At 40.8% G+C, this 26163-nt stretch overlaps 1 protein-coding gene across 1 annotated transcript in view; it reads left to right on the top strand.

Moving 5' to 3' along the window:
- Positions 1-483: 483 nt before the first annotated feature.
- LOC135516507 (tyrosine-protein kinase Tec-like) overlaps positions 484-26163 on the top strand; it is a 55596-nt gene continuing 29916 nt past the window's right edge. The window contains 5 exon segments of the mRNA XM_064940855.1: positions 484-659; positions 3858-3962; positions 4413-4494; positions 19950-19972; positions 20089-20194. Of these exon segments, the coding sequence (XP_064796927.1) occupies positions 522-659; positions 3858-3962; positions 4413-4494; positions 19950-19972; positions 20089-20194 (454 nt within the window). The 5' untranslated portion in view covers positions 484-521.

Below are 26163 nucleotides of genomic sequence, written 5' to 3'. Positions count from 1 at the left end.
GTCTTTGTGAGGCGCATAGTAGGTGAACGGATGATCTCTGCATGTCTGGTTCGCACCGTGAAGCATGGAGGAGGAGGTGTGATGGTGTGGGTGTGCTTTACTGGTGACACTGTCTGTGATTTATTTAGAATTCAAGACACACTTGACTACCACAGCATTCTGCAGCAATACGCCATCCCATCTGGTTTAAAAATAGTAAAAATAGTGGATAAACCCTTTGAATGAGTAGGTGTGTTCAACCTTTTGTCTGGTACTGTATATGATCTATAAAGGGTATTAAAGGATTTAATGTTTATTTTGTGAAAGAGAGATTTTCTGCTGATTGCACCACTATATCAGATGACTTCTTAGCTGATTTCACAGCCTGGGGTTGTTTTCAGGCAGATAACACACATGGAGACATACTGACAACATGATAACACACCTTCATATAGTAACCAACTATTCTCTCCTATTCTCTCCCGTCCGGGTGGGTCCAGTCAGTATTAGATGGCAGGGTGGAGGGAGTGGGCGGGGCCGAGATGAGTGCTGACCCGCTATTGGAGGAGACCCTGATGAAGCGGTCTCAGCAGAAGAGGTTAACGTCACCACTGAACTACAAGGAGAGAGTGTTCGTCCTCACCAAGACCAAGCTCACATACTATGAGTTCAGAGCAGAGGTGAGACTGGCAGACACATACCTTTCCCTATACGAAGGAGGCATGGTTATGTATGGACTGCTCCTATATCCTTTATCTCTCTAATCAGGCTGGTCCTATGTCCTTTATCTCTCTAATCAGACTGGTCCTATGTCCTTTATCTCTCTAATCAGGCTGGTCCTATGTCCTTTATCTCTCTAATCAGGCTGGTCCTATGTCCTTTATCTCTCTAATCAGACTGGTCCTATGTCCTTTATCTCTCTAATCAGGCTGGTCCTATGTCCTTTATCTCTCTAATCAGGCTGGTCCTATGTCCTTTATCTCTCTAATCAGACTGGTCCTATGTCCTTTATCTCTCTAATCAGACTGGTCCTATGTCCTTTATCTCTCTAATCAGGCTGGTCCTATGTCCTTTATCTCTCTAATCAGGCTGGTCCTATGTCCTTTATCTCTCTAATCAGACTGGTCCTATGTCCTTTATCTCTCTAATCAGACTGGTCCTATGTCCTTTATCTCTCTAATCAGGCTGGTCCTATGTCCTTTATCTCTCTAATCAGGCTGGTCCTATGTCCTTTATCTCTCTAATCAGGCTGGTCCTATGTCCTTTATCTCTCTAATCAGGCTGGTCCTATGTCCTTTATCTCTCTAATCAGGCTGGTCCTATGTCCTTTATCTCTCTAATCAGGCTGGTCCTATGTCCTTTATCTCTCTAATCAGACTGGTTCTATGTCCTTTATCTCTCTAATCAGGCTGGTCCTATGTCCTTTATCTCTCTAATCAGGCTGGTCCTATGTCCTTTGTTCTGTCCTTCTGTGTCTCTGCTGTCCAATACCTTACTGTGTTCTGTCTCTCTGCTGTCCAATACCTTACTGTGTTCTGTCTCTCTGCTGTCCAATACCTTACTGTGTTCTGTCCTTCTGTCTCTCTGCTGTCCAATACCTTACTGTGTTCTGACTCTGCTGTCCAATACCTTACTGTGTTCTGTCTCTCTGCTGTCCAATACCTTACTGTGTTCTCTCCTTCTGTCTCTCTGCTGTCCAATGCCTTACTGTGTTCTCTCCTTCTGTCTCTCTGCTGTCCAATGCCTTACTGTGTTCTCTCCTTCTGTCTCTCTGCTGTCCAATACCTTACTGTGTTCTGTCTCTCTGCTGTCCAATACCTTACTGTGTTCTGTCTCTCTGCTGTCCAATACCTTACTGTGTTCTGTCTCTCTGCTGTCCAATACCTTACTGTGTTCTGTCTCTCTGCTGTCCAATACCTTACTGTGTTCTGTCTCTCTGCTGTCCAATACCTTACTGTGTTCTGTCTCTCTGCTGTCCAATACCTTACTGTGTTCTGTCCTTCGGTCTCTCTGCTGTCCAATACCTTACTGTGTTCTGTCTCTCTGCTGTCCAATACCTTACTGTGTTCTGACTCTGCTGTCCAATACCTTACTGTGTTCTGTCTCTCTGCTGTCCAATACCTTACTGTGTTCTGTCTCTCTGCTGTCCAATACCTTACTGTGTTCTGTCTCTCTGCTGTCCAATACCTTACTGTGTTCTCTCCTTCTGTCTCTCTGCTGTCCAATGCCTTACTGTGTTCTCTCCTTCTGTCTCTCTGCTGTCCAATGCCTTACTGTGTTCTCTCCTTCTGTCTCTCTGCTGTCCAATACCTTACTGTGTTCTGTCTCTCTGCTGTCCAATACCTTACTGTGTTCTGTCTCTCTGCTGTCCAATACCTTACTGTGTTCTGTCTCTCTGCTGTCCAATACCTTACTGTGTTCTGTCTCTCTGCTGTCCAATACCTTACTGTGTTCTGTCTCTCTGCTGTCCAATACCTTACTGTGTTCTGTCTCTCTGCTGTCCAATACCTTACTGTGTTCTGTCTCTCTGCTGTCCAATACCTTACTGTGTTCTGTCTCTCTGCTGTCCAATACCTTACTGTGTTCTGTCTCTCTGCTGTCCAATACCTTACTGTGTTCTGTCTCTCTGCTGTCCAATACCTTACTGTGTTCTGTCTCTCTGTTGTCCAATACCTTACTGTGTTCTGTCTCTCTGTTGTCCAATACCTTACTGTGTTCTGTCTCTCTGCTGTCCAATACCTTACTGTGTTCTGTCCTTCTGTCTCTCTGCTGTCCAATACCTTACTGTGTTCTGTCCTTCTGTCTCTCTGCTGTCCAATACCTTACTGTATTCTGTCTCTCTGCTGTCCAATGCCTTACTGTGTTCTGTCCTTCAGTCACTCTGCTGTCCAATACCTTACTGTGTTCTGTCTCTCTGCTGTCCAATACCTTACTGTGTTCTGTCTCTCTGCTGTCCAATACCTTACAGTGTTCTGTCTCTCTGCTGTCCAATACCTTACTGTGTTCTGTCCTTCAGTCTCTCTGCTGTCCAATACCTTACTGTGTTCTGTCTCTCTGCTGTCCAATACCTTACTGTGTTCTGTCTCTCTGCTGTCCAATACCTTACTGTGTTCTGTCTCTCTGCTGTCCAATACCTTACTGTGTTCTGTCTCTCTGCTGTCCAATACCTTACTGTGTTCTGTCTCTCTGCTGTCCAATACCTTACTGTGTTCTCTCCTTCTGTCTCTCTGCTGTCCAATACCTTACAGTGTTCTGTCTCTCTGCTGTCCAATACCTTACTGTGTTCTCTCCTTCTGTCTCTCTGCTGTCCAATACCTTACTGTGTTCTGTCTCTCTGCTGTCCAATACCTTACTGTGTTCTGTCTCTCTGCTGTCCAATACCTTACTGTGTTCTGTCTCTCTGCTGTCCAATACCTTACTGTCTTCTGTCTCTCTGCTGTCCAATACCTTACAGTGTTCTGTCTCTCTGCTGTCCAATACCTTACTGTGTTCTCTCCTTCTGTCTCTCTGCTGTCCAATACCTTACTGTGTTCTGTCTCTCTGCTGTCCAATACCTTACTGTCTTCTGTCTCTCTGCTGTCCAATACCTTACTGTGTTCTGTCTCTCTGCTGTCCAATACCTTACTGTGTTCTGTCTCTCTGCTGTCCAATGCCTTACTGTGTTCTGTCCTTCAGTCTCTCTGCTGTCCAATACCTTACTGTGTTCTGTCTCTCTGCTGTCCAATACCTTAATGTGTTCTGTCTCTCTGCTGTCCAATACCTTACTGTGTTCTGTCCTTCAGTCTCTCTGCTGTCCAATACCTTACTGTGTTCTGTCTCTCTGCTGTCCAATACCTTACTGTGTTCTGTCCTTCTGTCTCTCTGTTCGTTGTTAACAGAAGAAGTTTAAGAAGGGATCCATCGACCTGCAGAAAGTCAGGTGTGTGGAGATCGTGAAGAATGAAGGAAGAGTCATACCCTGTCAGAACAAATACCCCTTCCAAGTGAGATTGATCGGTTGATTGATCAATATTGAGAAATTTAAAGAGATAGTTTGTCAGACTTCCATGTTCAACATTCAAAAGGCACGAGCACATCTGAGCTATCTTTTTAGCAGGTGCCTGGTAACAGTTGAACAACATGAGGGAACAGGAAACCGCACACAGCTCTTGATAGGATCACTGATCTTTAATAAGCGTTACGTATCCACCTCACGGCCTTCGTCAGAGCTTTTTGGTAAAAAAACAACAACATTTGTACAACTTTTTTTTTAACTGAAAAAAACGCTCTGACGAAGGCCGTGAGGCGGATACGCAACGCTTATTAAAGATCAGTGATCCTATCAAGAGCTGTGTGCGGTTTCCTGTTCCCTCAATCTTCCACGTCGACAACAACATTATGATGCGTTACATTTTACTGCCAATACGACGCCAGATATTCGTTCTCTCCGCTAGGTGGTGTATGACTCCGGGACTCTCTACGTGTTCGCTCCCAGCTCTGAGAGAAGGAATATCTGGGTCCAAATGATCAAGGAAGGTCAGTTACTAGCCATTTTTACATCCTCTAGTTATGTTATGCTATGCTTCAGACACTCTCTGTCCTTCATAGCTACGCCTATGTTATGCTATGCTATAAACACTGCAGCTCTGTTGTCCTTCATAGCTACGCCTATGTTATGCTATGCTATAAACACTGCAGCTCTGTTGTCCTTCATAGCTACGCCTATGTTATGCTATGCTATAAACACTGCAGCTCTGTTGTCCTTCATAGCTACGCCTATGTTATGCTATGCTATAAACACTGCAGCTCTGTTGTCCTTAATGGGTAGGCCTACGTTATGTTAGCAGGAAGCTGGTTGACCAGAGATATCTTTTTGTGTTGTTGTTGTTGTGTGGTTGTTAATATTGTTTTGTTCTCCAATTATTCCTAAATGACCGTGTTATTCGGGAGCCAGCAGATATAGCTTATGTTTTAATCAGCACGTCTCATCTATTAGAACATCTGGAACCTCAAATAACAATTTCACCCACAATTCCACCAACGATGAATGTCTGATGTCCTCTATGAGGTCAATATCAACTGAGGTCTAGATGGACTGGAACCCACATGTATGGGACTGCTGATGTTAAACTGGGTCCTCTAGCAGACCTATTCAATGTGTCTTTAACGACCGGTGAAATGCCTTCTGGGTGGAAATGTGTCCGAGGGACCCCTCTTCATAAAGGTGGAAACTAGTTAGAGATAAATAACTATAGATCTACAGTTTTTTCCTAACAGTTTGGACACACCTACTCATTCAAGGGGTTTTTCCTTATTTTTCCTATTTTATACATTGTAGAATAATAGTGAAGACATCAACACTATGAAATGACACATATGGAATCACGTAGTAACCAAAAAAGTCTTAAACAAATCAAAATATATTTTAGATTATTCAGAGTAGCCACCCTTTGCCTTGATGACAGCTTTGTAGACTTGGCATTCTCTCATCCAGCTTCACCTGGAATGCTTTTCCAACAGTCTTGAAGGAGTTCCCACATATGCTGAGCACTTGTTGGCTGCTTTTCCTTCACTCTACGGTCCAACTCATCCCAAACCATCTCAGTTGGGTTGAGGTTGGGTGATTGTGGAGGCCAGGTCATCTGATGCAGCACTCAATCACTCTCCTTCTTGGTCAAATAGCCCTTACACATCCTGTAGGTGTGTTGGGTCATTGTCCTGATGAAAAACAAATGATAGTCCCACTATCCGCAAACCAGATGGGATGGTGTATCGCTACAAAATGCTGTGGTAGTCATGCTGGTTAAGTGTGCCTTGAATTCTAAATAAATTCCTGAAAGCGTCACCAGCAAAGCACCATCACATCTCTTCCTCCATGCTTCACGGTGAGAACTACACATGCAGAGATCATCCGTTCACCTACTCTGCGTCTCACAAAGACACTGTGGTTGGATCCAAAAATCACAAATTTGGACTCATCAGACCAAAGGACAGATTTCCACCAGTCTAATGTCCATTGCTCGTGTTTCTTGGCCCAAGCAAGTCTCTTCTTATTGGTGTCCTTTAGTAGTGGTTTCTTTGCAGCAATTCGACCATGAAGGCCTGATTCACACAGTCTCCTCTGAACAGTTGATGTTGAGATGTGTCTGTTACTTGAATTCTGTGAAACATTTATTTGGTCTGCAATTTCTGAGGCTGGTAACTCTAATGAACTTATCCTCTGCAGCAGAGGTAACTCTTGGTCTTCCTTTCCTGTGGAGGTCCTCATGAGAGCCAGTTAACTCTAATGAACTTATCCTCTGCAGCAGAGGTAACTCTTGGTCTTCCTTTCCTGTGGTGGTCCTCATGAGAGACAGTTTCATCATAGTGCTTGATGGTTTTTGCAACTGCAAAAAGTGTCTGCATTGACTGACCTTCATGATGGACTGTCATTTCTCTTTGCTTATTTGAGCAGTTCTTGCCATAATATGGACTTGGTATTTTACCAAATAGGGTTGTCTTCTGTATACCACACCTACCTTGTCACAACACAACTGATTGGCTCAAATGCATTAAGATGGAAAGAAATTCCACAAATTAACTTTTAAGAAGGCACACCTGTTAATTGAAATGCAGAGTGTGCAAACCACATGAAGCTGGTTGAGAGAATGCCACGAGTGTGCAAACCTCATGAAGCTGGTTGAGAGAATGCCAAGAGTGTGTAAACCTCATGATGCTGGTTGAGAGAATGCTAAGAGTGTAAACCTCATGAAGCTGGTTGAGAGAATGCCAAGAGTGTGCAAACCTCATGAAGCTGGTTGAGAGAATGCCAAGAGTGTGTAAACCTCATGAAGCTGGTTGAGAGAATGCCAAGAATGTGTAAACCTCATGAAGCTGGTTGAGAGAATGCCAAGAGTGTGCACACCTCATGAAGCTGGTTGAGAGAATGCCAAGAGTGTGCAAACCTCATGAAGCTGGTTGAGAGAATGCCAAGAGTGTGCAAACCTCATGAAGCTGGTTGAGAGAATGCCAAGAGTGTGCAAACCTCATGAAGCTGGTTGAGAGAATGCCAAGAGTGTGTAAACCCCATGAAGCTGGTTGAGAGAATGCCAAGAGTGTGTAAACCCCATGAAGCTGGTTGAGAGAATGCCAAGAATTTGCAAAGCTGTCATCAAGGGAAAGGGTGTCTCAAATATAAAATATATTTTCATTTGTTTAACACTTTTTTGGTTACTACATGATTCCATATGTGTTATTTAATAGTTTTGATGTCTTCATTATTATTCTACAATGTAGAAAATAGTAAAAAATAAAGAAAACCTTAGAATTAGTAGGTGTGTCCAAACTTTTGACTGGTACTGTATGTCAGTAATATGTTCAATAGCAAAAATATTTGAGAAATAAATACGTTCCCAAATGTATCAGTACCTAAAATACATTTAATTAAATTTGATCCTTTCATTTTGCCTTTAGACCCAACCCTTCTACCTCTACAGCATTAGTGAAACGTATTTATTGATCATTAGTGATTGATCAAAAGCATTTGATTTAGTTGATCGTTCTATCTGACATTGGTTTAAACTCCTGGTTCCGTCTTAGCAATAGAAAACCATGTGTTTTAATAGGACCCAAATCACACCTTCTAGGACTCAGTAGAGATGTTCCTCAAGCCTCAGTGTTGGCCACCTTCTTTCTCTATATTCATACATGAATTTCCTCTAATTTGTCAGAATACACATGTTTAACTTATACACTGATGATACGGTGCTCTATACATTTTACATACTTTTTTAATACTGGCAATCGAACCCACAACCCTGGTGTTGCAAGAGCCGCGCTCCACCATCTGAGCAGCGCTCTACCATCTGAGCCGCGCTCTACCATCTGGGCAGCGCTCTACCATCTGGGCAGCGCTCTACCATCTGGGCAGCGCTCTACCATCTGAGCTAAGCTCTACCATCTGAGCCGCGCTCTACCATCTGGGCAGCGCTCTACCATCTGAGCTAAGCTCTACCATCTGAGCTACGCTCTACCATCTGAGCTAAGCTCTACCATCTGAGCCGCGCTCTACCATCTGAGCCACGCTCTACCATCTGAGCCACGCTCTACCATCTGAGCCACGCTCTACCATCTGAGCCACGCTCTACCATCTGAGCTACGCTCTACCATCTGAGCTAAGCTCTACCATCTGAGCTACGCTCTACCATCTGAGCTACGCTCTACCATCTGAGCTACGCTCTACCATCTGAGCTAAGCTCTACCATCTGAGCTACGCTCTACCATCTGAGCCACGCTCTACCATCTGAGCCACGCTCTACCATCTGAGCCACGCTCTACCATCTGAGCTAAGCTCTACCATCTGAGCTACGCTCTACCATCTGAGCTACACTCTACCATCTGAGCTACACTCTACCATCTGAGCAGCGCTCTACCATCTGAGCAGCGCTCTACCATCTGAGCTACGCTCTACCATCTGAGCCACGCTCTACCATCTGAGCAGCGCTCTACCATCTGAGCAGCGCTCTACCATCTGGGCCGCGCTCTACCATCTGGGCAGCGCTCTACCATCTGGGCGGCGCTCTACCATCTGGGCGGCGCTCTACCATCTGAGCAGCGCTCTACCATCTGGGCAGCGCTCTACCATCTGGGCCACGCTCTACCATCTGAGCAGCGCTCTACCATCTGAGCAGCGCTCTACCATCTGAGCCACGCTCTACCATCTGGGCAGCGCTCTACCATCTGGGCAGCGCTCTACCATCTGGGCGGCGCTCTACCATCTGGGCGGCGCTCTACCATCTGAGCAGCGCTCTACCATCTGGGCAGCGCTCTACCATCTGGGCCACGCTCTACCATCTGAGCAGCGCTCTACCATCTGAGCAGCGCTCTACCATCTGAGCCACGCTCTACCATCTGGGCAGCGCTCTACCATCTGGGCGGCGCTCTACCATCTGAGCAGCGCTCTACCATCTGAGCAGCGCTCTACCATCTGAGCAGCGCTCTACCATCTGGGCCGCGCTCTACCATCTGGGCAGCGCTCTACCATCTGGGCGGCGCTCTACCATCTGGGCGGCGCTCTACCATCTGAGCAGCGCTCTACCATCTGGGCAGCGCTCTACCATCTGGGCCACGCTCTACCATCTGAGCAGCGCTCTACCATCTGAGCAGCGCTCTACCATCTGAGCCACGCTCTACCATCTGGGCGGCGCTCTACCATCTGGGCGGCGCTCTACCATCTGAGCAGCGCTCTACCATCTGGGCAGCGCTCTACCATCTGAGCCACGCTCTACCATCTGAGCCACGCTCTACCATCTGAGCTACGCTCTACCATCTGAGCCACGCTCTACCATCTGGGCAGCGCTCTACCATCTGGGCAGCGCTCCACCATCTGGGCAGCGCTCTACCATCTGGGCAGCGCTCTACCATCTGGGCAGCGCTCTACCATCTGAGCCACGCTCTACCATCTGAGCCGCGCTCTACCATCTGAGCAGCGCTCTACCATCTGAGCAGCGCTCTACCATCTGGGCAGCGCTCTACCATCTGAGCCACGCTCTACCATCTGGGCAGCGCTCTACCATCTGGGCAGCGCTCTACCATCTGGGCAGCGCTCTACCATCTGAGCCACGCGCTACCATCTGGGCAGCGCTCTACCATCTGGGCGCTGCTCTACCATCTGAGCAGCGCTCTACCATCTGGGCGGCGCTCTACCATCTGAGCAGCGCTCTACCATCTGGGCGGCGCTCTACCATCTGGGCGGCGCTCTACCATCTGGGCGGCGCTCTACCATCTGGGCGGCGCTCTACCATCTGAGCCACGCTCTACCATCTGAGCCGCGCTCTACCATCTGAGCAGCGCTCTAGCATCTGGGCAGCGCTCTACCATCTGAGCAGCGCTCTACCATCTGAGCCACGCTCTACCATCTGAGCCACGCTCTACCATCTGAGCAGCGCTCTAGCATCTGGGCAGCGCTCTACCATCTGAGCCACGCTCTACCATCTGAGCCACGCTCTACCATCTGAGCCACGCTCTACCAGCTGAGCCGCGCCCTACCATCTGAGCCACGCTCTACCATCTGAGCCACGCTCTACCAGCTGAGCCGCGCTCTAATGGCAGAACCGCACCCTACCAGCTGAGCAACACGTGACAAGCTACTCTCCAATATGATTTTAAACTCTTTACAAAAATGATTTCTCAAAAATAATTTGGTTTGAAATCAAACAAAGTCCTATATCATGCTATTTGGTACAAGGCAAATAATAAACGGATCGAACAATGTCTGGGTTTGAGGATAGATTGTGAATTATCTTTTGGAAACTTAGTAACCCAACTGTTGCTTCCTATCCTAGACTATGGTGACATCACCTATCAAAACACCACCTAGACTTTGCCAATTAGATTTTTTTTTTCAAAAGACCCTTTTTCAAATGTTAAGAACAAACTCTTTGTGTTTTTAACTAATATCAACATCACCGTGTGACGATATTTATGATATTTATGTATATATTATAGGTTGTTAGTTGTATTAGTAATATTAGTAGTCGCATTGGTATTAGTGGTTGTAGCAGTAGTTTTTATTAGTGGTTGTAGCAGTAGTTTTCATTAGTAGTTGTAGCAGTAGTTTTTATTAGTAGTTGTAGCAGTAGTTTTTATTTGTAGTTGTAGCGGTAGTTTTTATTAGTAGTTGTAGTTTTTATTAGTAGTTGTAGCGGTAGTTTTTATTAGTGGTTGTAGCAGTAGTTTTTATTAGTAGTTGTAGCAGTAGTTTTTATTTGTAGTTGTAGTGGTAGTTTTTATTAGTAGTTGTAGCAGTAGTTTTTATTAGTAGTTGTAGTGGTAGTTTTTATTAGTAGTTGTAGCAGTAGTTTTTATTAGTGGTTGTAGCAGTAGTTGTAGCAGTAGTTTTTATTAGTAGTTGTAGCAGTAGTTTTTATTAGTAGTTGTAGCAGTATTTTTTATTAGTAGTTGTAGCAGTATTTTTTATTAGTAGTTGTAGCAGTAGTTTTTATTAGTAGTTGTAGCAGTAGTTGTAGCAGTAGTTTTTATTAGTAGTTGTCAGGACCCGGTTACGAACCTGGGTCTCCGGAGTGAGAAACAGTCACTTAACCAACTGAGCCACGAATAGTCAGCAGAACCCAGAAGATGAGGCAGACACAGCAGTACTTAAGATGGTGTATTTAATAAAGTAAAAAGGAGAAGTCCTTCAATACAAAAATGGCAAATCCAAAAGGTGGTAGGAATAGCACAAAAAAGCCTCAAGAGATACTCAAAAACAAGAACAGAATTCCACAAGAGCATCCACCGGAATCGACAAGAATACACAGAACACTAGGGCTGGGTGCTAACATACAAACACAGAGCACATAACTGAGGGAAACTAAGGGTTTAAATACAATGAGGGGAAACGAGGCACAGGTGCAAATAATAATGGGGATCAAGGGAAAAACATAAGGTCAAAAAGCACAATGGGGGCATCTAGTGACCAAAAACCGGAACAACCCTGGCCAAATCCTGACAGTAGTTGTAGCAGTATTTTTTATTAGTAGTTGTAGCAGTAGTTTTTATTAGTAGTTGTAGCAGTATTTTTTATTAGTAGTTGTAGCAGTATTTTTTATTAGTAGTTGTAGCAGTAGTTTTTATTAGTAGTTGTAGCAGTAGTTTTTATTAGTAGTTGTAGCAGTAGTTTTTATTAGTAGTTGTAGCAGTAGTTTTTATTAGTAGTTGTAGCAGTAGTTTTTATTAGTAGTTGTAGCAGTAGTTTTTATTAGTAGTTGTAGCAGTAGTTTTTATTAGTAGTTGTAGCAGTAGTTTTTATTAGTAGTTGTAGCAGTAGTTTTTATTAGTAGTTGTAGCAGTAGTTTTTATTAGTAGTTGTAGCAGTAGTTTTTATTGGTAGTTGTAGCAGTAGTTTTTATTAGTAGTTGTAGCAGTAGTTGTAGAGTAGTTTTTATTAGTAGTTGTAGCAGTAGTTTTTATTAGTAGTTGTAGCAGTAGTTTTTATTAGTAGTTGTAGCAGTAGTTGCAGCAGTAGTTTTTATTAGTAGTTGTAGCAGTAGTTTTTATTAGTAGTTGTAGCAGTAGTTGCAGCAGTAGTTTTTATTAGTAGTTGTAGCAGTAGTTTATATTTGTAGTTGTAGCAGTAGTTTTTATTAGTAGTTGTAGCAGTAGTTTTTATTAGTAGTTGTAGCAGTAGTTTTTATTAGTAGTTGTAGCAGTAGTTTTTATTTGTAGTTGTAGCAGTAGTTTTTATTAGTAGTTGTAGCAGTAGTTTTTATTAGTAGTTGTAGCGGTAGTTTTTATTAGTAGTTGTAGCGGTAGTTTTTATTAGTTGTTGTAGCTGTAGTTTTTATTAGTAGTTGTAGCAGTAGTTTTTATTAGTAGTTGTAGCAGTAGTTTTTATTAGTAGTTGTAGCAGTAGTTTTTATTTGTAGTTGTAGCAGTAGTTTTTATTTGTAGTTGTAGCAGTAGTTTTTATTAGTGGTTGTAGCAGTAGTTTTTATTAGTGGTTGTAGCAGTAGTTTTTATTAGTAGTTGTAGCAGTAGTTGCAACAGTAGTTTTTATTAGGAGTTGTAGCAGTAGTTGCAGCAGTAGTTTTATTAGTAGTTGTAGCAGTAGTCTTTATTAGGAGTTGCAGCTGTAGTTTTTATTAGTAGTTGTAGCAGTAGTTGCAGCAGTAGTTTTTATTAGTGGTTGTAGCAGTGTTTTTATTAGTGGTTGTAGCAGTGTTTTTATTAGTAGTTGTAGCAGTAGTTTTTATTAGTAGTTGTAGCAGTAGTTTTTATTAGTAGTTGTAGCAGTAGTTTTTATTAGTAGTTGTAGCAGTAGTTTTTATTAGTAGTTGTAGCTATGTTTTTATTAGTAGTTGTAGCAGTATTTTTTATTAGTGGTTGTAGCAGTGTTTTTATTAGTAGTTGTAGCAGTATTTTTTATTAGTAGTTGTAGCAGTAGTTTTTATTAGTAGTTGTAGCAGTATTTTTTATTAGTAGTTGTAGCAGTAGTTTTTATTAGTAGTTGTAGCCGTATTTTTTATTAGTGGTTGTAGCAGTGTTTTTATTAGTAGTTGTAGCAGTATTTTTTATTAGTAGTTGTAGCGCTAGTTTTTATTAGTAGTTGTAGCAGTATTTTTTATTAGTAGTTGTAGCAGTAGTTTTTATTAGTAGTTGTAGCAGTAGTTTTTATTAGTAGTTGTAGCAGTAGTTTTTATTAGTAGTTGTAGCAGTAGTTTTCATTAGTAGTTGTAGAGTAGTTTTTATCAGTAGTTGTAGCAGTAGTTTTTATTAGTAGTTGTAGCAGTAGTTTTTATTAGTAGTTGTAGCAGTAGTTGCAGCAGTAGTTTTTATTAGTAGTTGTAGCAGTAGTTTATATTTGTGGTTGTAGCAGTAGTTGTAGCAGTAGTTTTTATTAGTAGTTGTAGCAGTAGTTTTTATTAGTAGTTGTAGCAGTATTTTTTATTAGTAGTTGTAGCAGTATTTTTTATTAGTAGTTGTAGCAGTAGTTTTTATTAGTAGTTGTAGCAGTAGTTTTTATTAGTAGTTGTAGCAGTAGTTGTAGCAGTAGATTTTATTAGTAGTTGTAGCAGTATTTTTTATTAGTAGTTGTAGCAGTAGTTTTTATTAGTAGTTGTAGCAGTATTTTTTATTAGTAGTTGTAGCAGTAGTTTTTATTAGTAGTTGTAGCAGTAGTTTTTATTAGTAGTTGTAGCAGTAGTTGTAGCAGTAGTTTTTATTAGTAGTTGTAGCAGTATTTTTTATTAGTAGTTGTAGCAGTAGTTTTTATTAGTAGTTGTAGCAGTAGTTTTTATTAGTAGTCGTAGCAGTAGTTTTTATTAGTAGTTGTAGCAGTAGTTTTTATTGGTAGTTGTAGCAGTAGTTTTTATTAGTAGTTGTAGCAGTAGTTGTAGAGTAGTTTTTATTAGTAGTTGTAGCAGTAGTTTTTATTAGTAGTTGTAGCAGTAGTTTTTATTAGTAGTTGTAGCAGTAGTTGCAGCAGTAGTTTTTATTAGTAGTTGTAGCAGTAGTTTTTATTAGTAGTTGTAGCAGTAGTTGCAGCAGTAGTTTTTATTAGTAGTTGTAGCAGTAGTTTATATTTGTAGTTGTAGCAGTAGTTTTTATTAGTAGTTGTAGCAGTAGTTTTTATTAGTAGTTGTAGCAGTAGTTTTTATTAGTAGTTGTAGCAGTAGTTTTTATTTGTAGTTGTAGCAGTAGTTTTTATTAGTAGTTGTAGCAGTAGTTTTTATTAGTAGTTGTAGCGGTAGTTTTTATTAGTAGTTGTAGCGGTAGTTTTTATTAGTAGTTGTAGCGGTAGTTTTTATTAGTAGTTGTAGCAGTAGTTTTTATTAGTAGTTGTAGCAATAGTTTTTATTTGTAGTTGTAGCAGTAGTTTTTATTTGTAGTTGTAGCAGTAGTTTTTATTTGTAGTTGTAGCAGTAGTTTTTATTAGTGGTTGTAGCAGTAGTTTTTATTAGTGGTTGTAGCAGTAGTTTTTATTAGTAGTTGTACCAGTAGTTGCAACAGTAGTTTTTATTAGTGGTTGTAGCAGTGTTTTTATTAGTGGTTGTAGCAGTGTTTTTATTAGTAGTTGTAGCAGTAGTTTTTATTAGTAGTTGTAGCAGTAGTTTTTATTAGTAGTTGTAGCAGTAGTTTTTATTAGTAGTTGTAGCAGTATTTTTTATTAGTAGTTGTAGCAGTAGTTTTTATTAGTAGTTGTAGCAGTAGTTTTTATTAGTAGTTGTAGCAGTAGTTGTAGCAGTAGTTTTTATTAGTAGTTGTAGCAGTATTTTTTATTAGTAGTTGTAGCAGTAGTTTTTATTAGTAGTTGTAGCAGTAGTTTTTATTAGTAGTTGTAGCAGTAGTTTTTATTAGTAGTTGTAGCAGTAGTTTTTATTAGTAGTTGTAGCAGTAGTTTTTATTGGTAGTTGTAGCAGTAGTTTTTATTAGTAGTTGTAGCAGTAGTTGTAGAGTAGTTTTTATTAGTAGTTGTAGCTGTGTTTTTATTAGTAGTTGTAGCAGTATTTTTTATTAGTGGTTGTAGCAGTGTTTTTATTAGTAGTTGTAGCAGTAGTTGTAGCAGTAGTTTTTATTAGTAGTTGTAGCAGTATTTTTTATTAGTAGTTGTAGCAGTAGTTTTTATTAGTAGTTGTAGCAGTAGTTTTTATTAGTAGTTGTAGCAGTAGTTTTTATTAGTAGTTGTAGCAGTAGTTTTTATTAGTAGTTGTAGCAGTAGTTTTTATTAGTAGTTGTAGCAGTAGTTTTTATTGGTAGTTGTAGCAGTAGTTTTTATTAGTAGTTGTAGCAGTAGTTGTAGAGTAGTTTTTATTAGTAGTTGTAGCTGTGTTTTTATTAGTAGTTGTAGCAGTATTTTTTATTAGTGGTTGTAGCAGTGTTTTTATTAGTAGTTGTAGCAGTAGTTTTTATTAGTAGTTGTAGCAGTAGTTTTTATTAGTAGTTGTAGCGGTAGTTTTTATTAGTAGTTGTAGCGGTAGTTTTTATTAGTAGGTTTAGCAGTAGTTTATATTTGTAGTTGTAGCAGTAGTTTTTATTAGTGGTTGTAGCAGTAGTTTTTATTAGTAGTTGTAGCAGTAGTTTTTATTAGTAGTTGTAGCAGTAGTTGCAACAGTAGTTTTTATTAGGAGTTGTAGCAGTAGTTTTTATTAGTGGTTGTAGCAGTAGTTTTTATTAGTGGTTGTAGCAGTAGTTTTTATTAGTAGTTGTAGCAGTAGTTGCAACAGTAGTTTTTATTAGGAGTTGTAGCAGTAGTTGCAGCAGTAGTTTTATTAGTAGTTGTAGCAGTAGTCTTTATTAGGAGTTGCAGCTGTAGTTTTTATTAGTAGTTGTAGCAGTAGTTGCAGCAGTAGTTTTTATTAGTAGTTGTAGCAGTAGTTTTTATTAGTAGTTGTAGCAGTATTTTTTATTAGTAGTTGTAGCATTATTTTTTATTAGTAGTTGTAGCAGTAGTTTATATTTGTAGTTGTAGCAGTAGTTTTTATTAGTAGTTGTAGCAGTAGTTTTTATTAGTAGTTGTAGCAGTAGTTTTTATTAGTAGTTGTAGCAGTAGTTTTTATTTGTAGTTGTAGCAGTAGTTTTTATTAGTAGTTGTAGCAGTAGTTTTATTAGTAGTTGTAGCGGTAGTTTTTATTAGTAGTTGTAGCGGTAGTTTTTATTAGTAGTTGTAGCGGTAGTTTTTATTAGTAGTTGTAGCAGTAGTTTTTATTAGTAGTTGTAGCAATAGTTTTTATTTGTAGTTGTAGCAGTAGTTTTTATTTGTAGTTGTAGCAGTAGTTTTTATTTGTAGTTGTAGCAGTAGTTTTTATTAGTGGTTGTAGCAGTAGTTTTTATTAGTAGTTGTACCAGTAGTTGCAACAGTAGTTTTTATTAGTGGTTGTAGCAGTGTTTTTATTAGTGGTTGTAGCAGTGTTTTTATTAGTAGTTGTAGCAGTAGTTTTTATTAGTAGTTGTAGCAGTAGTTTTTATTAGTAGTTGTAGCAGTAGTTTTTATTAGTAGTTGTAGCAGTAGTTTTTATTAGTAGTTGTAGCAGTAGTTTTTATTAGTAGTTGTAGCAGTAGTTTTTATTAGTAGTTGTAGCTGTGTTTTTATTAGTAGTTGTAGCAGTATTTTTTATTAGTGGTTGTAGCAGTGTTTTTATTAGTAGTTGTAGCAGTAGTTTTTATTAGTAGTTGTAGCAGTAGTTTTTATTAGTAGTTGTAGCAGTAGTTTTTATTAGTAGTTGTAGCGGTAGTTTTTATTAGTAGTTGTAGCGGTAGTTTTTATTAGTAGGTTTAGCAGTAGTTTATATTTGTAGTTGTAGCAGTAGTTTTTATTAGTAGTTGTAGCAGTATTTTTTATTAGTGGTTGTAGCAGTGTTTTTATTAGTAGTTGTAGCAGTAGTTTTTATTAGTAGTTGTAGCAGTAGTTTTTATTAGTAGTTGTAGCAGTAGTTTTTATTAGTAGTTGTAGCGGTAGTTTTTATTAGTAGTTGTAGCGGTAGTTTTTATTAGTAGGTTTAGCAGTAGTTTATATTTGTAGTTGTAGCAGTAGTTTTTATTAGTAGTTGTAGCAGTAGTTTTTATTAGTAGTTGTAGCAGTAGTTTTTATTAGTAGTTGTAGCAGTAGTTTTTATTAGTAGTTGTAGCAGTAGTTTTTATTTGTAGTTGTAGCAGTAGTTTTTATTAGTGGTTGTAGCAGTAGTTTTTATTAGTGGTTGTAGCAGTAGTTTTTATTAGTAGTTGTAGCAGTAGTTTTTATTAGAAGTTGTAGCAGTATTTGCAACAGTAGTTTTTATTAGGAGTTGTAGCAGTAGTTTTTATTAGTGGTTGTAGCAGTAGTTTTTATTAGTGGTTGTAGCAGTAGTTTGTATTAGTAGTTGTAGCAGTAGTTGCAACAGTAGTTTTTATTAGGAGTTGTAGCAGTAGTTGCAGCAGTAGTTTTATTAGTAGTTGTAGCAGTAGTCTTTATTAGGAGTTGCAGCTGTAGTTTTTATTAGTAGTTGTAGCAGTAGTTGCAGCAGTAGTTTTTATTAGTGGTTGTAGCAGTGTTTTTATTAGTGGTTGTAGCAGTGTTTTTATTAGTAGTTGTAGCAGTAGTTTTTATTAGTAGTTGTAGCAGTAGTTTTTATTAGTAGCTGTAGCAGTAGTTTTTATTAGTAGTTGTAGCAGTAGTTTTTATTAGTAGTTGTAGCAGTAGTTTTTATTAGTAGTTGTAGCAGTAGTTTTTATTAGTAGTTGTAGCTGTGTTTTTATTAGTAGTTGTAGCAGTAGTTTTTATTAGTAGTTGTAGCAGTAGTTTTTATTAGTAGTTGTAGCAGTATTTTTATTAGTAGTTGTAGCAGTAGTTGTAGCAGTAGTTTTTATTAGTAGTTGTAGCAGTATTTTGTATTAGTAGTTGTAGCAGTAGTTTTTATTAGTAGTTGTAGCAGTATTTTTTATTAGTAGTTGTAGCATTATTTTTATTAGTAGTTGTAGCATTAGTTTTTATTAGTAGTTGTAGCAGTAGTTTTTATTAGTAGTTGTAGCAGTAGTTGTAGCAGTAGTTTTTATTAGTAGTTGTAGCAGTATTTTTTATTAGTAGTTGTAGCAGTAGTTTTTATTAGTAGTTGTAGCAGTAGTTTTTATTAGTAGTTGTAGCAGTAGTTTAGCAGTAGTTTTTATTAGTAGTTGTAGCAGTGTTTTTATTAGTAGTTGTAGCAGTAGTTTTTATTAGTAGTTGTAGCAGTAGTTTTATTAGTAGTTGTAGCAGTAGTTTTTATTAGTAGTTGTAGCTGTGTTTTTATTAGTAGTTGTAGCAGTATTTTTTATTAGTGGTTGTAGCAGTGTTTTTATTAGTAGTTGTAGCAGTAGTTTTTATTAGTAGTTGTAGCAGTAGTTTTTATTAGTAGTTGTAGCAGTAGTTTTTATTAGTAGTTGTAGCGGTAGTTTTTATTAGTAGTTGTAGCGGTAGTTTTTATTAGTAGGTTTAGCAGTAGTTTATATTTGTAGTTGTAGCAGTAGTTTTTATTAGTAGTTGTAGCAGTATTTTTTATTAGTGGTTGTAGCAGTGTTTTTATTAGTAGTTGTAGCAGTAGTTTTTATTAGTAGTTGTAGCAGTAGTTTTTATTAGTAGTTGTAGCAGTAGTTTTTATTAGTAGTTGTAGCGGTAGTTTTTATTAGTAGTTGTAGCGGTAGTTTTTATTAGTAGGTTTAGCAGTAGTTTATATTTGTAGTTGTAGCAGTAGTTTTTATTAGTAGTTGTAGCAGTAGTTTTTATTAGTAGTTGTAGCAGTAGTTTTTATTAGTAGTTGTAGCAGTAGTTTTTATTAGTAGTTGTAGCAGTAGTTTTTATTTGTAGTTGTAGCAGTAGTTTTTATTAGTGGTTGTAGCAGTAGTTTTTATTAGTGGTTGTAGCAGTAGTTTTTATTAGTAGTTGTAGCAGTAGTTTTTATTAGAAGTTGTAGCAGTATTTGCAACAGTAGTTTTTATTAGGAGTTGTAGCAGTAGTTTTTATTAGTGGTTGTAGCAGTAGTTTTTATTAGTGGTTGTAGCAGTAGTTTGTATTAGTAGTTGTAGCAGTAGTTGCAACAGTAGTTTTTATTAGGAGTTGTAGCAGTAGTTGCAGCAGTAGTTTTATTAGTAGTTGTAGCAGTAGTCTTTATTAGGAGTTGCAGCTGTAGTTTTTATTAGTAGTTGTAGCAGTAGTTGCAGCAGTAGTTTTTATTAGTGGTTGTAGCAGTGTTTTTATTAGTGGTTGTAGCAGTGTTTTTATTAGTAGTTGTAGCAGTAGTTTTTATTAGTAGTTGTAGCAGTAGTTTTTATTAGTAGCTGTAGCAGTAGTTTTTATTAGTAGTTGTAGCAGTAGTTTTTATTAGTAGTTGTAGCAGTAGTTTTTATTAGTAGTTGTAGCAGTAGTTTTTATTAGTAGTTGTAGCTGTGTTTTTATTAGTAGTTGTAGCAGTAGTTTTTATTAGTAGTTGTAGCAGTAGTTTTTATTAGTAGTTGTAGCAGTATTTTTTATTAGTAGTTGTAGCAGTAGTTGTAGCAGTAGTTTTTATTAGTAGTTGTAGCAGTATTTTGTATTAGTAGTTGTAGCAGTAGTTTTTATTAGTAGTTGTAGCAGTATTTTTTATTAGTAGTTGTAGCATTATTTTTTATTAGTAGTTGTAGCATTAGTTTTTATTAGTAGTTGTAGCAGTAGTTTTTATTAGTAGTTGTAGCAGTAGTTGTAGCAGTAGTTTTTATTAGTAGTTGTAGCAGTATTTTTTATTAGTAGTTGTAGCAGTAGTTTTTATTAGTAGTTGTAGCAGTAGTTTTTATTAGTAGTTGTAGCAGTAGTTTAGCAGTAGTTTTTATTAGTAGTTGTAGCAGTGTTTTTATTAGTAGTTGTAGCAGTAGTTTTTATTAGTAGTTGTAGCAGTAGTTTTATTAGTAGTTGTAGCAGTAGTTGCCATATTTTTCTTGTCACTAAGTCATAAAAAAGATTTCATCCTTGCAAAATGTCTTATAAATCCATGAATAAAATGTTGTTGTTGTTGATGATGTGTTTGTTCCAGAGATCAAGGAGAACTCTGTGATCGTTGCTAAGTTTCACCCTCAGTTCTGGCTGGAGGGGGTGTGGCTGTGCTGTCGTCAGACGGAGAAACTGGCCCCTCAGTTCTGGCTGGAGGGGGTGTGGCTCTGTGCTGTCGTCAGACGGAGAAACTGGCCCCTCAGTTCTGGCTGGAGGGGGTGTGGCTGTGCTGTCGTCAGACGGAGAAACTGGCCCCGGGATGTGAGAAGTACAACCTGTTCGGAGACAGTAAGATCTGTATATTATCATTTACACGGAGTACACAAAATATTAGGAACACCTGCTCTCGCCATGATATAGACTGACCAGGTGAATTCAGGAATGCAGTCCGAATGATTTCGCTGGTTGTATTTGGATAGAGCGATTCATTCTGTTATGACGAGAGGACACCAGTGTAGACTAGTCTACTGTAGTGGAAATTTCCTGTATTTACCAAATCATGAGAGAGCAAACCACACGCAAGTCAGAGTTATTATAAAGTCCATCTTTAATTATATGAGCTCCATCACAACCCTGTGACTCTCAGATCAATTCAGTGTCTATAAATGAATTCTCTGAGAGTCCCTTACACATTGCAACTGAGATCCTTTATAGCAAAGACACACATAGCCAGACAGCATTGGCTATACATTATCGTTCAGCTTTGGTCTCCTAAACTATGTTCTTATCTCGCTCTTGGTACAACTCAGGACCAAAAACAAAACCTCATCCACTAGCATATATCAAATACACCCCTCCTGGACAAGATCACAGAGACAGTGAGCCTCCTAGGCCATATACTAAATCAAGATAAGGGCAACCTCAGAGGGGACATGTAAATAGTTAATTCCCATAAGAAGACAAGCCTAACCTCTCCCCAGTGGGAAAAGTAGGGAGTGACTGGCACACATACACTGTGGAACCATAATTATAATAATTGGTTATAATTGGATAATTGGTTCCCCCTCAATCATCCCTTCACATGGTTTAAAATATATGTTTACACATGAAAATTAATAAAAACATCTTATTTATAAATGTTACCAAAAGATTTCTGGTTCTACCCCGAAACTACGCAACGGCAAAACACTCGATAGAAAGAAAGAAAAGCGGATTATAATTCCTTGTTTTGAAACCCAGAGGGTGGATAATCGTGGATTACTTGGTGAACGCAAGTGGACATCTGGTCGAACGAGAGCGATGTCTGTCGCGCAGCTGAAAAAGCAGTTTCACAAAGCCACCCAGGTAGGTTTCCGTTAACGGTTCTGTGTCTCTATCCGTACCTCGATCGGGTAGACTATTTTTGTTTCGATGGTGACAGCTGATCAACACAGCTACAGTGAATACAATGGCAGGTATTCTTAAATCATTGTGGACTTGTCAAGAAGGGAAAGGAGAGAGAATTGTGATTGAGATGTTAAAGACACAATATCGTAAGGCTACATTGTCTATGTATCTGTGGCTGGCTCCCATACCCATAGGCCTAACATACCATCACTAGCCTACATGGCTCGCCTGTTCCAAAGGATGCAATAGAAATGTCTCTTTGTAGAACATACACTGAGTGGACAAAACATTAAGAACACCGGCTCTCGCCATGACAGACTGACCAGGTGAATCCAGGTGAAAGCTATGGTAGATGGTAGCAGATGGTAGAGCGCTGCCCAGATGGTAGCGCGCTGCCCAGATGGTAGAGCGCTGCCCAGATGGTGGAGCGCTGCCCAGATGGTAGAGCGCTGCCCAGATGGTGGAGCGCTGCCCAGATGGTAGAGCGCTGCCCAGATGGTAGAGCGCTGCCCAGATGGTAGCGCGCTGCCCAGATGGTAGAGCGCTGCCCAGATGGTGGAGCGCTGCCCAGATGGTAGAGCGCTGCCCAGATGGTAGAGCGCTGCCCAGATGGTAGAGCGCTGCTCAGATGGTAGAGCGCTGCTCAGATGGTGGAGCGCTGCTCAGATGGTAGAGCGTGGCTCAGATGGTAGAGCGTGGCTCAGATGAAGGGGAGGAGACGGGTTAAAGAAGGATTTTTTAAGCCTTGATTGTGTGTGTGTGTAACATTCAGAGGGTGAATGAGAAAGACAAAATATTTTAAGTGCCTTTGAATGGGGTATGGTAGTAGGTGCCATGTGCACCGGTTTGTTTCAAGAACTGAGGCGTTTTTCACGCTCAACAGTTTCCCATGTGTATCAAGAATGGTCCACCACCCAAAGGACATCCAGACAACTTGACACAACTGTGGGGAAGCATTGGAGTCCACATGGACCAGTATCCCTGCTTTCAACACCTTGTAGAGTCCACATGGACCAGTATCCCTGCTTTCAACACCTTGTAGAGTCTACATGGACCAGTATCCCTGCTTTCAACACCTTGTAGAGTCAACATGGACCAGTATCCCTGCTTTCAACACCTTGTAGAGTCAACATGGACCAGTATCCCTGCTTTCAACACCTTGTAGAGTCCACATGGACCAGTATCCCTGCTTTCAACACCTTGTAGAGTCCACATGGACCATTATCCCTGCTTTCAACACCTTGTAGAGTCCACATGGACCAGTATCCCTGCTTTCAACACCTTGTAGAGTCAACATGGACCAGTATCCCTGCTTTCAACACCTTGTAGAGTCCACATGGACCAGTATCCCTGCTTTCAACACCTTGTAGAGTCCACATGGACCAGTATCCCTGCTTTCAACACCTTGTAGAGTCCACATGGACCAGTATCCCTGCTTTCAACACCTTGTAGAGTCCACATGGACCAGTATCCCTGCTTTCAACACCTTGTAGAGTCCACATGGACCAGCATCCCTGCTTTCAACACCTTGTAGAGTCCACATGGACCAGTATTCCTGCTTTCAACACCTTGTAGAGTCCACATGGACCAGTATCCCTGCTTTCAACACCTTGTAGAGTCCACATGGGCCAGCATCCCTGCTTTCAACACCTTGTAGAGTCCACATGGGCCAGCATCCTGTGGAACGCTTTCAACACCTTGTAGAGTCCACATGGGCCAGTATCCCTGCTTTCAACACCTTGTAGAGTCCACATGGGCCAGCATCCCTGCTTTCAACACCTTGTAGAGTCCACATGGACCATTATCCCTGCTTTCAACACCTTGTAGAGTCCACATGGACCAGTATCCCTGCTTTCAACACCTTGTAGAGTCCACATGGACCAGTATCCCTGCTTTCAACACCTTGTAGAGTCCACATGGACCAGTATCCCTGCTTTCAACACCTTGTAGAGTCCACATGGACCAGTATCCCTGCTTTCAACACCTTGTAGAGTCCACATGGACCAGTATCCCTGCTTTCAACACCTTGTAGAGTCAACATGGACCAGTATCCCTGCTTTCAACACCTTGTAGAGTCCACATGGACCAGTATCCCTGCTTTCAACACCTTGTAGAGTCCACATGGACCAGTATTCCTGCTTTCAACACCTTGTAGAGTCCACATGGACCAGTATACCTGCATTTCAACACCTTGTAGAGTCAACATGGACCAGTATCCCTGCTTTCAACACCTTGTAGAGTCCACATGGACCAGTATCCCTGCTTTCAACACCTTGTAGAGTCCACATGGACCAGTATCCCTGCTTTCAACACCTTGTAGAGTCCACATGGACCAGTATCCCTGCTTTCAACACCTTGTAGAGTCCACATGGTCCAGTATCCCTGCTTTCAACACCTTGTAGAGTCAACATGGACCAGCATCCCTGCTTTCAACACCTTGTAGAGTCCACATCCCGATGAATTGATGCTGTTCTGAGGGCAAAAGGGGGCGCAACTCAATATTAGGAAGGTGTCCTTAATGTTTTGTGCACTCAGTACAAACACACACACTGTATATACACACAAACACACACAAAGTAATGCACACTGAAAACGTTTTGTGTTTTTTGTATTGAACCTTTATTTAACTGGGCAAGTCAGTTAAGAACACATTCTTCTTTACAATGACGACAGGGGACAGTCTGGGATTAAAGGCCTTCTGCAGGGGACAGCCTGGGATTAAAGGCCTTCTGCAGGGGACAGCCTGGGATTAAAGGCCTTCTGCAGGGGACAGCCTGGGATTAAAGGCCTTCTGCAGGGGACAGTCTGGGATTAAAGGCCTTCTGCAGGGGACAGTCTGGGATTAAAGGCCTTCTGCAGGGGACAGCCTGGGATTAAAGGCCTTCTGCAGGGGACAGTCTGGGATTAAAGGCCTTCTGCAGGGGACAGCCTGGGATTAAAGGCCTTCTGCAGGGGACAGTCTGGGATTAAAGGCCTTCTGCAGGGGACAGTCTGGGATTAAAGGCCTTCTGCAGGGGACAGTCTGGGATTAAAGGCCTTCTGCAGGGGACAGTCTGGGATTAAAGGCCTTCTGCAGGGGACAGTCTGGGATTAAAGGCCTTCTGCAGGGGACAGTCTGGGATTAAAGGCCTTCTGCAGGGGACAGTCTGGGATTAAAGGCCTTCTGCAGGGGACAGTCTGGGATTAAAGGCCTTCTGCAGGGGACAGCCTGGGATTAAAGGCCTTCTGCAGGGGACAGTCTGGGATTAAAGGCCTTCTGCAGGGGACAGCCTGGGATTAAAGGCCTTCTGCAGGGGACAGCCTGGGATTAAAGGCCTTCTGCAGGGGACAGCCTGGGATTAAAGGCCTTCTGCAGGGGACAGTCTGGGATTAAAGGCCTTCTGCAGGGGACAGCCTGGGATTAAAGGCCTTCTGCAGGGGACAGTCTGGGATTAAAGGCCTTCTGCAGGGGACAGTCTGGGATTAAAGGCCTTCTGCAGGGGACAGTCTGGGATTAAAGGCCTTCTGCAGGGGACAGCCTGGGATTAAAGGCCTTCTGCAGGGGACAGCCTGGGATTAAAGGCCTTCTGCAGGGGACAGTCTGGGATTAAAGGCCTTCTGCAGGGGACAGTCTGGGATTAAAGGCCTTCTGCAGGGGACAGTCTGGGATTAAAGGCCTTCTGCAGGGGACAGTCTGGGATTAAAGGCCTTCTGCAGGGGACAGTCTGGGATTAAAGGCCTTCTGCAGGGGACAGCCTGGGATTAAAGGCCTTCTGCAGGGGACAGTCTGGGATTAAAGGCCTTCTGCAGGGGACAGTCTGGGATTAAAGGCCTTCTGCAGGGGACAGTCTGGGATTAAAGGCCTTCTGCAGGGGACAGTCTGGGATTAAAGGCCTTCTGTGGGGGACAGTCTGGGATTAAAGGCCTTCTGCAGGGGACAGCCTGGGATTAAAGGCCTTCTGCAGGGGACAGTCTGGGATTAAAGGCCTTCTGCAGGGGACAACATGGTAGCAACACATGACAACAACATGGTAGCAACACAACATGACACCAACATGGTAGCAACACAACATGGTAGTAGTGCAAAACATGGTAGAAACATTATTGGGCACAGACAACAGCACACAGGGGAAGAAGGTAGAGACAACAGCACACAGGGCAAGAAGGTAGAGACAACAGCACACAGGGCAAGAAGGTAGAGACAACAGCACACAGGGCAAGAAGGTAGAGACAACAGCACACAGGGCAAGAAAGTAGAGACAACAGCAAGAAGGTAGAGACAACAGTAAAGTTCAAGGGGGCCGAATACTTTCGCAAGGCACTGTAGATACGTGCAGCTTCCCTTCTGCTATATGTTGCCCGAGAAGACTCGATGAACTATTGCTCAACAGAATGATGTCGTAAAGGGATAGAATGTAGAATGATGTCACAAAGGGATAGAATGTAGAATGATGTCATAAAGGGATAGAATGTAGAATGATGTCATAAAGGGATATAATTTATAATGCTTCAATCTAGTAAAATGTGTCTCTTTCATGTCTGCCTCTCTCAGGCTGCGAAGACATTTAGGGACTGGGTTGAAAATACAATAACTCAACAAACAAAACATACATATATATATATTTTTTTTTTCTGATGCTGATTTAAGATAGACCCACCAACTTTACAGACAATCCCGAACCTCGCATTCACTCTCTCAAATGCTGAAATAAATAAATCATATTTATGTACTCCTGTTCCCCAGTAGATATTGACATTTCGGTTTAAAGTTTTACTGCAAGAAATGTTTAATTCCGAAGGAGTAAATATTATATCAGGCTATTATTCTATTTAACCGTTCTGAACAGTACCTTCAGGTGCCTGTCTTATGGCTGTCTAGTTGGTATAGCGCCTCATATCATCACACATAACAAAGCTGGCACTGCTATCATCCTCTTACACTACTTCACCAC

This window comes from Oncorhynchus masou, chromosome 27 (assembly GCF_036934945.1).
Source record: "Oncorhynchus masou masou isolate Uvic2021 chromosome 27, UVic_Omas_1.1, whole genome shotgun sequence".
NCBI classification, from domain to species: domain Eukaryota; kingdom Metazoa; phylum Chordata; class Actinopteri; order Salmoniformes; family Salmonidae; genus Oncorhynchus; species Oncorhynchus masou.
This window is presented reverse-complemented; position numbering and strand designations above follow the sequence as displayed.